General features: G+C 43.6%; 1 protein-coding gene across 3 annotated transcripts in view; it reads left to right on the forward strand.

Annotated features, from left to right (window-relative positions):
* Positions 1-12,938, forward strand: part of PALD1 (phosphatase domain containing paladin 1) — a 319,104-nt gene that overhangs the window by 162,777 nt on the left and 143,389 nt on the right. For all 3 annotated transcript variants that reach the window (XM_044296577.1, XM_044296578.1, XM_044296579.1), the window contains one exon: positions 3,560-3,664. In XM_044296577.1, the coding sequence (XP_044152512.1) occupies positions 3,560-3,664 (105 nt within the window). The remainder of the gene's footprint in view (positions 1-3,559; positions 3,665-12,938) is intronic.

Here is a 12,938-nt window from a genome sequence, read left to right on the forward strand (position 1 = left end):
GTGCGTGTGATTGCAGAGTGCGTGTATGGTGCGTGTGATTGCAGAGTGCGTGTATGGTGCGTGTGATTGCAGAGTGCGTGTATGGTGCGTGTGATTGCAGAGTGCGTGTATGGTGCGTGTGATTGCAGAGTGCGTGTATGGTGCGTGTGATTGCAGAGTGCGTGTATGGTGCGTGTGATTGCAGAGTGCGTGTATGGTACGTGTGATTGCAGAGTGCGTGTATGGTACGTGTGATTGCAGAGTGCGTGTATGGTACGTGTGATTGCAGAGTGCGTGTATGGTACGTGTGATTGCAGAGTGCGTGTATGGTACGTGTGATTGCAGAGTGCGTGTATGGTACGTGTGATTGCAGAGTGCGTGTATGGTACGTGTGATTGCAGAGTGCGTGTATGGTACGTGTGATTGCAGAGTGCGTGTATGGTACGTGTGATTGCAGAGTGCATGTATGGTACGTGTGATTGCAGAGTGCGTGTATGGTACGTGTGATTGCAGAGTGCGTGTATGGTACGTGTGATTGCAGAGTGCGTGTATGGTACGTGTGATTGCAGAGTGCGTGTATGGTGCGTGTGATTGCAGAGTGCGTGTGATTGCAGAGTGCGTGTATGGTACGTGTGATTGCAGAGTGCGTGTATGGTGCGTGTGATTGCAGAGTGCGTGTATGGTACGTGTGATTGCAGAGTGCGTGTATGGTACGTGTGATTGCAGAGTGCGTGTATGGTGCGTGTGATTGCAGAGTGCGTGTATGGTGCGTGTGATTGCAGAGTGCGTGTATGGTACGTGTGATTGCAGAGTGCGTGTATGGTACGTGTGATTGCAGAGTGCGTGTATGGTACGTGTGATTGCAGAGTGCGTGTGATTGCAGAGTGCGTGTATGGTACGTGTGATTGCAGAGTGCGTGTATGGTGCGTGTGATTGCAGAGTGCGTGTGATTGCAGAGTGCGTGTATGGTACGTGTGATTGCAGAGTGCGTGTATGGTGCGTGTGATTGCAGAGTGCGTGTATGGTACGTGTGATTGCAGAGTGCGTGTATGGTACGTGTGATTGCAGAGTGCGTGTATGGTGCGTGTGATTGCAGAGTGCGTGTATGGTGCGTGTGATTGCAGAGTGCGTGTATGGTGCGTGTGATTGCAGAGTGCGTGTATGGTACGTGTGATTGCAGAGTGCGTGTATGGTGCGTGAGATTGCAGAGTGCGTGTGATTGCAGAGTGCGTGTATGGTACGTGTGATTGCAGAGTGCGTGTATGGTGCGTGTGATTGCAGAGTGCGTGTGATTGCAGAGTGCGTGTATGGTGCGTGTGATTGCAGAGTGCGTGTATGGTGCGTGTGATTGCAGAGTGCGTGTATGGTGCGTGTGATTGCAGAGTGCGTGTATGGTGCGTGTGATTGCAGAGTGCGTGTGATTGCAGAGTGCGTGTGATTGCAGAGTGCGTGTGTGGTGCGTGTGATTGCAGAGTGCGTGTGTGGTGCGTGTGATTGCAGAGTGCGTGTGTGGTGCGTGTGATTGCAGAGTGCGTGTGTGGTGCGTGTGATTGCAGAGTGCGTGTGATTGCAGAGTGCGTGTATGGTGCGTGTGATTGCAGAGTGCGTGTATGGTGCGTGTGATTGCAGAGTGCGTGTATGGTGCGTGTGATTGCAGAGTGCGTGTGATTGCAGAGTGCGTGTGATTGCAGAGTGCGTGTGATTGCAGAGTGCGTGTGTGGTGCGTGTGATTGCAGAGTGCGTGTGTGGTGCGTGTGATTGCAGAGTGCGTGTGTGGTGCGTGTGATTGCAGAGTGCGTGTGTGGTGCGTGCGATTGCAGAGTGCGTGTGTGGTGCGTGCGATTGCAGAGTGCGTGTGTGGTGCGTGCGATTGCAGAGTGCGTGTGTGGTGCGTGCGATTGCAGAGTGCGTGTGTGGTGCGTGCGATTGCAGAGTGCGTGTATGGTGCGTGCGATTGCAGAGTGTGTGTATGGTGCGTGTACGCACTGCAATCACATGCATCATGATGATCACACCCAACAAAATGGTAATTTGCATTCAACCGACTCTTAACATGAGAAACATACAGCTCGGCATGTGTCTCTGGCACACGCCTGACACTTTCAGAAGCCATTAAATTGGCTTCATTTGGTATTTTGCCTTCTTCACGATTGGGGTTAGTTAGCAGATTTCTAATGAAAGAAAGCAAGCAATAATCTGATATTTATAATGGATTTCATCACATTCTTCCTTTCCCATATAAAGTATTGTTCTCCTAGATAATGTGTGGCCAACTGTATGTATGTAATTAAGGGCTGAACACGACAAGCAGATTAATCTCTGCAGTGGATTCTCTTGAGATAAATCCTCCTTTAAAAACTGTCCTGCTTTGCACAATTTTCTGCAATTTAATCCCTACAGATTAATCTCTGGTTTCTTTAGGGAAAATAATTTCCTGCTGGATCACTTGTAAAATAAATAATCTGTGTTAGGTATTTAATCAAATAATGGTACTTTCTGTGGAAGAGGGTAACCCATACATTGTATGCTTTAGTTGTGCATGTCATGGGCATGGTGTTACCTGTGTGACTTTATGTATGTGTGTGTGTGTGTGCTTTATATATATATATATATATATATATATATATATATATATATATATATATACATACTAGAGATGAGCAAGTCAATTCTATCAATATGAGATTCATCTTGAATGTTCCAAAACTTCAGGCTCGTTCAGAATTGATTAGCTCATATATAATTTTATAATTTTTTATTTTATTTATTATGCATTTTTGTTTTTTTCCTTTGGACAAACCCAACAACAGTATGTTTTTGGGATATACAAGGAAACCTGAACTCACAGGAGACTTACTCTTAAGGCCCCTTACATGGGTCATTCCTGATCATTGCCATGGGTAAACATGCCCGGTGATTAGTGACAAATATTTGTTGTCTAATTGCATCTTTTTGGTATAAAAATTTTCATTTGTTGGCAGCACAACACACTGGTGCATTGCAGTGCTGGGGTTCTAGGTTCAATTCTAACTTAGAACAACATCTGCATGGATTTTGTATGTCCTCCCCCAATGTTTGTGTGGGTTTCCTCCGGGTACTCCAGTTTCCTCCCACACTTCAAAAAATATGCATGTAGGCAAACTGGCTTCCTACAAAATTGACCCTAGTGTATGTTGTGTGTTGGGGTCAAGCACCTATATGCCAGCCATTGACTTTCCATGGAGTCACCCCAACCATACATCTATCCATGCTCTTTGATTCCCTTTGTGAGAAAAGCGCACCACAAATGTTTGTCATTGTCGTAAGTTGTCAATGATTGATTCATGTAAATTTAGCTAAGTGAACACCAATCAACTTGCTGTACCGGCAGTTGTTCTGGACAGGAAATCTGAGAAGAACCCCAACGATGCAAGGAAACCATGCCAACCTATGTATGAAAACACATGCAGGCAAGAACTGGTTTGGCCATACCTTCTTGTAGTTAATGGGATTCCCAGATTCATCACACTGTCTATATTCCGCTTAATTTTGGACATGCAGGTAACCAGGACATGGTGACAATTTTAATTTTTACATATAGGTGGACCATGCTATTTCCTTGTGTTCAGAAATGCATGATATCAAGTCAGCCATATATGAATGCAAGAAGAAGTTGGAGGGCATTGGTGAGGACTACCAAATTCAGGTAAATTGAGTCTTCCATATGCCATGTATATACAACAGTTATGTGTATTCAAGAATTGATAATTTACATGTATTATGTTGTAGTGATGAGTATTTTTCATTAGTGATATGTTTATTCCTTTCCTCCTCGGTATACCGTTTATACGATTATGCCTCTGTGACAGCTTTGCTGTCTACACTCATTCAGACAGGTGTCTTCTTCCCTGCAGCTAACTGAAAGTCCACCTCCTCATTATCTAACCACAATGTACACATTGAGGGCTCTGCTGGCAGATCTGGGGCCGTTAGTTTAAGAAAGGAAGGAAATTGTGTCTTTTCTGATTCATAACAATCCAAACGAGCAGTATAAACAGGACGGACGTGATGTAAACCGTGTCAGGAAGGTGCATTTGGTAAAAGCAAGTGTCTGGGTGAGAAGATGCTGAGAATGGCTGCGCATCTCTCATACAATGTTTGTCATCCAGGAAGCTCCAGGAATTCACAATCTGTTCCAAGAGTGCACTCACAAGGAAGTAGATCTTCATCTGCACCTCAGCAGATGTATCTGTCATAGCAGTGTGGTTCTAACATACTACTGTCTTCATGATCCACATGTCTAGACTAGAATTTGTCTCAGAGCAACCGAAATGTCAAAATTCTCTAACTGACCACATCACGCATCCTGGAGAAGTGTGATAAGATATTCAGTTACACCATCATCTGATTAGATAGCAGAGATATCAAGAGATACACTTGTGACGAGCACTATATGTACGATGCTGTGTCCGATAGTGTCATCTGATGACAGTAAACTAGCAGATTAAACATCTGGACAGGTTGTACTTGTTCAGATCATCAGTTTTTGTGTAGTCTTTCATAATAATATTTCAGTGACATTCAGCTGGGCGGCCTCCTGTGTTGCATATGTCTAGGATGTGCTCGTGGAAAAGTAACCTTATATGTTACAGCTGCCTTCTGCTGTCCTGCACACAAAGGGCCCTTACCCGAACAGAGAACAAGCATTGTACGCCCTTGTACAGCTAGAAAGGAGCAAGTAGTTGTCACCACTATCATGGTGCTGTGGCTGCCACCATTATAGGAGCCAGGGGCAGACTTGGAACTTAAAGTGGCCCTGGAAACAAAATCCTAAAAGTCGTCCCATGTTGTAGGTGGGTCCAGACTGAAAGGAGGAGGGGTAACACATTTGGGCAGGGAGAACAGAATACCCCCCCAGCAGAACTAATTGCCACAGTGCAGGGCAAAATACTGCCACCCTGCCGAAGTACGAAACTATCATTGTCCTGAGGATGACAATACAGTTGTATTCAAGAGAAAACATGTGTTAGCGCTGGCCAGGTGCATAAGTACCTGATGCTCCTACAATAACTAATGCTAAGCGCATGGGGGCACTGTGGCGGCCACTGTTATAAGGGTATTTGATAAAGTTGTCAAAAACAAAACACAATCTTGGGAGAAGCAAAAACCGATATATTTTTTTTCCTGTGCTTGGGTTCAGTCTTATTCTGGCTACATATACAGTTGTGTACATTACTGCTATATGTATGTGTGTTTAAGGCCTGGTCCATTGTTGTGGCCCTGACTGATGTTATTTGTGACTTGATTGAGATAAGGGTCACATATGAAGTCCACATAAAGTACCAGGTTGACCAGTACTTTGGCAAAGTATTGTCTTAAAGGATAACTGTCATATTTTCATAAAATAATTATATATATATATATTTAGCATATGTTACTGCTGCAGCAGCATTATGCATAAAGCAATCTTTAGTTTCTTCACTTACCACTGTTTTCCTCAGTTTTCCCCTTAGTTACGGCTGTTTTGAATCCTACATTATGAGGATCTTCTCAAGATGGCTCTTCTGCCAGTTCTCTGAGGCCAAAACTGCATTCCCTCAGGTCACATACAAACTTGCTGTAGCCAGCAGCTTCCTGCCAGCCAATCAGATTGGATTACTGAGACACGCCTCCTCACTCTGAACCCTAATGTAGGCCTGCAATGTGAAGGACCTCCCCTCTGTCTTCCTAGCCGGAGACAGATGAGCTATAGCAACGGTCTTTTAAGGGAGCGGTGGAAAGGGACAGGAGACATTAATGAAAGCTGTTATTATAAGGTAATTACAGATCTTTGGGCCATCCTTGACAGACTAACTCAGGTATACATGCCTAGCTCTAATAAACTAGCAAATAAAAAAAATATATGACAGTTATCCTTTAAATTGGCAAAAGCCCATAAAGTTCAACCATCGTATGGAGCTAGGGCTGCAAAAAATTGTTTATAAATCAGTGTCCTTAGAAATTCATTAAGTTCCTTGAAAATTGCTCCAGTCAATGCCAATGTGCCAACTTTTGCCACATAAAGCAATTCTCCCCCTTACGAGGGCCACAGTGGCATTTGAAGAGTGCACCAAATGGACTGTGGGGACTTTAATTTCAATTTTCAGTCAAGTTCTTGGTATAATATCAAACACTATATATGTGTATCAAGTTCTAAAGCTAAAGAACTGCCAACTAGGGACACACAGTAATTTATCAAGTCCCCTGGGAAATAAACAATCGTTCTAATGACTTTTATTTGAACAAGGTCTATGGCACCTTTGACACTTAGTTATAAAAACCTGCTTTGGCAGACAACAGTAAACCACTGTCAAATGATTTTATGTTTGGAACTGTTCCCAGCTATCTTCTACCGCTCCTGCAACAGAGGCTTTTGAAAGTTGTAGTCTATTAACTCTAATTTAATTATGATTTAGAGGGACTCTCTGTTTTGAACAATCCCGACTTGTTACAAGGTTCCCTAAACAATAACCTGATCACAAAGAATCCCCCCTTTATGGAACCCCCAACAATCAGATGTACTCTGTGGGAAAACCAGACAGTAAGTGTTCAATCTCCCTGCAGCTCCATCACATGGCAAATCAGTAGGTCTCTGTGTAATGCTGGATAGGTCTGGTCCCCCGCATCAAGAGTCGGTCTTTGTAACCGCTCTTTTTCGGACTAGAAATCATTATTCTGATCATGGGAGCGCTCCTCTGTTGACTCTGTCTTCCCTGATTGAGTATATATTGGCTATTGTAAACCAGACAACTCCATTAAAAGTGTCATATGGTTTAAACAAAGGTTAATTAAAAAGTATATTTGTAAAATAATGAACCTCCTCTGAACCGCACAGGGGGTCCATGCTTATCTCTCCAAGGACGTTTTTGCAGAGATGGCAGATGCCCACTAATCATACAGTTGTGGGAGCGGGCAGCCTGCTGACAGTTTTTTACCATCTCTTCGTTCTTCATTGCTTTATACACAGCGCTGAATAAGCATTCTTTGAGTGTTCCGTACAGAAACGGGAGCAGCAATGCCACCATTTTCTGCTCTGGTCCTAAAAATCATGTGATTGCTGGCGCCATGTGTCTGCACAAACTGCTGGGTCCTAGTGAACAAAAGATACTAAAATAAAGCCACCTGTGTTGCAGGCAAAAAGACATACAAAACTGTTTATATAACCAAGCAGAAAAGGAACTATGGCCTTTAAAAATGTGCCAGGTGAAAGGGGGTGGGCGGTATGGGGTAAATGACCCGGTACGGAACTGGTTAAATAAGCAGGAAGGGCACTAAGCCTAAGAAGTCAAAATTTAACAAGGGGTAAGGGGGCAACCAAGTTCCTTTACATTTGGCAAAGCAGTTTCTGTAATAATGTCAGATACTATGCGGCTTTAGCAGACATGATCACTTTTAACTTTCATCTTTTAATAAAACAAAGGAAGTAGAATTCTGTCTGCCTCTGGATTTATGTGATTTTTTTTTTGTCTTTTTGTTTTCTTACATATACATTTAGTTTTATAATGATCAGCATTTCATAGCAACTGAGCTATTAATGGCAAAACTAAATGTTAAAGTGCATAAACATATATAGGCTTAATTGTGTATATTTTATTATTGAATTGAGTTTAGCGCCACCTAGTGTCCTTAAATAGTTTTATGTAAAATACTTCACATTTCTTATTATTATATTAATCTCTGTATTTTTATTTTTCTAGTGAGACATTTTTATTTTTTGGGGGGTGGGGGGTGGATTTAACAAAAATGATGTAAAGGAAAACTGTCTGAGTTGCCCAGAGCAACCAATCAGATTCCACCTTTCATTTTCTAAAGGAACTATAATTAAATCGGATTGGCTGCTATGGACATCTCAGCCAGTTTTACATTGCATCGGTTTTGATAAATCTCCCCCATTAAGGCTGTTTATAATCTCTTCTTTACAACTACTTTCAATGTCTTCTGACAGATTTTTCCTTCTTGAGCAGAACTGAGGGGGTAACATTTCTATAACAATTTTGTTTGGTATACTTTCACAAATCTTATAATCGAAAATATGTTTAAATGCATTTTGGTCTAGCCTTTGACAGAAAATAACCACAGTAATCAAATCTTCGTCCACTGTACATTTCACAGGAAAAAAACTTTTTTTTTTTGGAAGAAAATAGTAAAGTATCACCATCGGTATTATTTTTTTTTACCCATTATCTTTTTGTTGTGAAGAATACTATTCAGCAAGCTAATTTTGAGAAAGCTAGATAACCACCACAATTATGGCTTCTGTAAGGGCTTTCACCAGGGTCTACTTTAGGGGTCTGTAAGTTAGTACGCATCAATTATCCCTTCTAAATGGGGTCACCACAGTTGGTCTGGTACTGATAACTCATTCATTATATTACTTTCTGTTCAGTCACTTGTGGTGCAGACCTCCCAAGTGTTCCTCTTTTGGACCCAAGTCTCTCTGTCTCTCTTTTCTCCTTCAATGTCCCTCTTTTTTATCTGAGGTATAGATTTGCATTGTTACTTTTGCAATGTTGATCAAGAAAATGTTTGGTTCCTCTCTGTATAGTAGACCCTGCCTTGTATATTATTTTATTTAATTGAAACAATTTGGATTTTAGAAACTATAATATTCAGATAATTTTTGTGCTATTATGTGCTAAGAAAACTATTAAAGCTTATAAATATACAGGAAAAATGGACTGTAACGAACCAGCGGGTGCCACTGACTGGAAATACTCTAGATGGGCGTAACTAAGCAACACTAGGTCCTCACTAGCGCCTCTAGTGGTGAGGATAGACTTGAGCCACGGTAATTGCCAGGGGCGACTCCAGAACGTGAACAGAGTCAGTGGCAGCTGGTCCAGAAGATACCAACAATGGTACCAGCAGAGTCAGAAAGCGATCCAGATACCACAGACAGGCAAGGCATAGCAAAGGCAGAAGCAGTTACCTGCATCGCAAGCAATAGCAGCTAGGCGGCCCCAAGCAGAGCTGCACACGGATAGCGATTTCCCCCTCCGGGGAAGCCAGGCACCCTCTTCCGAAGGTGGACATAAAACCAGCAGATACAGACATGGACAGAAACTGACATGAACAGAACAGGGACAGAAGCCAGAGACACAACAGGACAGACATGAGACAAGATACATCGGAAGCAGTTAAGCACTGCTAGGCGAACAGGGAACAGACCAGGAACATAACATAACAGAATACAGGCAGGGGCAGACAGAACAGGATGTGGCATAAAAAAGATGCAGAATACAACAATGTAAAACTAGACGGAACCATACAAATGGGCACATGGTAAAACCCCTTGGATCAGCAGCAAGTAGCTACACCTAGAACAGAACAGGACAAACTGACTAAGACTAAACAGAACTGACCCCAAGCCCCACAGCTCACGGGAACTTAAAGCTGCATAAGAGGCACCTGAGAAGCCCCACTCAGCCACAGAACAGGGGAGTTAACCCCAACAGAACCAAAGTCCATTACAGACCATAACAGAGACTGCAGCACAGGCCGTTGCCCCTGGCATACACGGAGACACCCGCAGCCAGTGCGCCAGAGCACAACCAACCCGTGAACCCGCAGACACAATCGGGGAGCAAAAACACACACAAGTTTCAACATGGATACCGCAGACAGCACTCAGCCCCTAGCAACAAGCCTGCACAGGATATCGGCCTGCATCCAGTATGCAAGGGTGCATGCGGCCAGCCTACACGGCAACTCTGGTATAGAGAAGCGCATTGTGACATGGACTTTCACACAATGAACCATAAGGCTAGGGCTTCTTGGCAACCTGGGTTTCTTGCGACTGCCATGAAGATCCCATTAATTTCTATGGGATCACCGCTACTCAGCGATTCTGGCCGCCACATCTGTTGCGCCGTCAGTAGTGATGAGCGAGCATGCTCGGCCAAATACCTGTTTGGCTCGAGCATCGCTATGCTTGGCAGATCAGAGTGCTCAGCCGAATAATTTGGGTGCTCAAATACTATTTAATATAATGGAAGTCAATGGGAGAACCCCAGGCACCCTCTGCTATATTATGAATATTCTAAAAAACAAATATAGGGCAATATAGCTAATATGATCTCAGCGAATAGTCTTGTCATAACACTATACAACTAATAGAGGGCGCTGTTCATGACTCATGAATGCTGAGATCATATTCGCTATATTGCTCTATATTTGTTTTTTAGAATATTCTTAATATTCTAAAAAACAAATATATAGCAATATAGCGAATATTATGTAGCAAGTCAGTGATAATATCTGACACTGGAAAAGCTGGGTAATAACTCAGTGTAGATCGCAAGTGATTACCCAGCTTTCCCAGTGTCAGATATCATCCTAGTATAGATTGCGAATATTCTAATCGCAAATTCTCCATGCAAAAGGCTACACTAATAAGCTTGTCGGAAGACTACAAAACCAATATAGGGCGCTGTTCATAACTCCATAGCGCCATCTATTGGTTTTCATAGTCTTATGACAGCTGAAAAACAAGGCAGATTCTGCTCCTTTGCATGTCTTTCCCATAAGCCCATGCTTATGCAAATTAGTTTTTACATGACAAAACTGTATAGAAAGGTTATTGAATATTATGTTAGGACAATCGGTAAACTTTGTCGCCCTAATGATATTGATCTAGGTGCGCAGGTCCACCCAAGCCATCCGACAGATCCATAATAACTTTGAGGTAGACTGGTTCTCAGTCAGATGAGAGGTGGTTTGGAATATCTCATAGTGCACAAGGCTGCCATTGTAAGGTATGCTGGCTGTTATCTGTCTCATGGACAGATTGGGCACATACCTGGCTTTTGGCATATAGCCTTTGTGTGGTTATATTGTATGTCGTACATAATAAGAGTCTAAGATGCATCAAGCTATACCTATAATGCTGTTTCCAAACCAGTTTGATGGGGTATCCATCAACTTCTAACCTTTTTTTTATGAACCAGACACCCTCTTCTTTTCCGAGCAGGGGTTGCCTGGTTGTCTTCCATTGACTTCCATTATACTTGGGTGCTTGGCCGAGCACATGAATATAGCAATATGTTTGGACTGAACACCCGAATACTTTGGTGCTTGCTCATCACTAGCCACCAGTGTTGTCGTCTAGTCCTAGTCAAAGTGTTCCTCCTTGATCGTCTGAAAAGTTGGGAGGTATGGTAGTGGTATTTTCTGAACACTTCCTGATATTGTGGAATTGCTTCTTGAGCAATGTACAGAAGGTACCACACAGAGCAACATACAGCTTAAGGCTGGCCCCATTGACTATAATGGGATCCAGCGGAGATCCGGCTGCTACCTGGCAAATGTGCCAGGATTCGGACAGACAAAAAAACAATGCTCACAGCAGATAATGGGGCCAGCGGGCATTGCTGTAACATCCAGCCATGCCAGATCCAGAGGGCTCCAGCAGGCTGTTCTGTGACGGGATGGCCTGCTCTTTGGCAAGTCTTGAAGAAGCCTAAGGCTACTTTCACACTAGCGTTCGATCGGATCCGTTCTGAACGGATCCGATCATAATAATGCAGACGGAGGCTCCGTTCAGAACGGATCCGTCTGCATTATTTTAGCATATAACAGCTAAGTGTGAAAATAGCCTCGTACGGATCCGTCCAGACTTTCAATGTAAAGTCAATGGGGGACGGATCCGCCTGAAGATTGAGCCATATTGTGGCATCTTCAAACGGATCCGTCCCCATTGACTTACATTGTAAGTCTGGACGGATCCGCACGCCTCCGCACGGCCAGGCGGACACCCGAACGCTGCAAGCAGCGTTCAGCTGTCCGCCTGTCCGTGCGGAGGCGAGCGGAGCGGAGGCTGAACGCCGCCAGACTGATGCAGTCTGAGCGGATCCGCATCCATTCAGACTGCATCAGGGCTGGACGGAAGCATTCGGGTCCGCTCGTGAGCCCCTTCAAACGGAGCTCACGAGCGGACCGACGAACGCTAGTGTGAAAGTAGCCTAAGGCTGACCTTGACTGTTGCTTAACTTCCCCAGACTCCTTAAGGCCCACATAATGTATTGTTATCCAAACGGGCCAGTATGTGTATGAGGAGCTCGTGACTCTCCCTCAACAGATATTGTTGGGGGAGAGAAGGATTGGGCGAAATTAATATTTTTACCTGATCGTTTTGGACCCCCTGGAGATAAGCTGCCTCCAGAAGTATGTGGCAGCATCTTTCTTCTTTCTCCGTTAAAAGGTTATTCCCATCTTGAATATTCGGGACATATCGCTAGGATATGCCCCCAATGTCTGATAGATGTGGGTCCCACCTGCACCGATACTTAGATGGGAGACCGCAAAGTGCCGGTTGGTGCACTGTGCATGCGCGGTCACCCTCTATTTACTCCTATGGCAGGGCTGAAAATAGCAGAGCGCTGGCTCAGCTAGTTTCGTAAGCCCCATAGAAGTAAATGGAGGGTGACCGCGCATGCACAGTGCACCAACCGGCACTTTGCGGTCTCCCATCTAAGTATCGGTGCAGGTGGGACCCACATCTATCAGACATTGGGGGCATATCCTAGCGATATGTCCCGAATATTCAAGATGGGAATAACCTTTTAACGGAGAAAGAAGAAAGATGCTTGTGAATGACAGGAGGCTGCTGCATAGTATTTCATATGGATCCCTTGCCTGTAATTGGGCTCCATGGGAAAGTAGTAAAATCATCATAGATTCCAATGCAAGTGCATTGGAGTCTATGATAATAGCCATCAGATGATTGATTGTTATAGTTCCCTATAGGAACTAGAAAAAAGTGTAAAAAAACAAAAAAAAAAAAAAAGCTTGTTGTTCGCTTTATTTTAAACAAAAAATTAAATAAAAAGTGATCAAAAAGTCATACACACCCCAGAATGGTATCAATGAAAAGTTCAAATCGCCTGCAAAAATTTAGCCCCCATACAGTTCCGTACACATAATTACAAAAAAGTTATAGGGGT

The sequence above is a fragment of the Bufo gargarizans genome, chromosome 6, assembly GCF_014858855.1.
Source record: "Bufo gargarizans isolate SCDJY-AF-19 chromosome 6, ASM1485885v1, whole genome shotgun sequence".
Classification (NCBI taxonomy): Eukaryota; Metazoa; Chordata; class Amphibia; order Anura; family Bufonidae; genus Bufo; species Bufo gargarizans.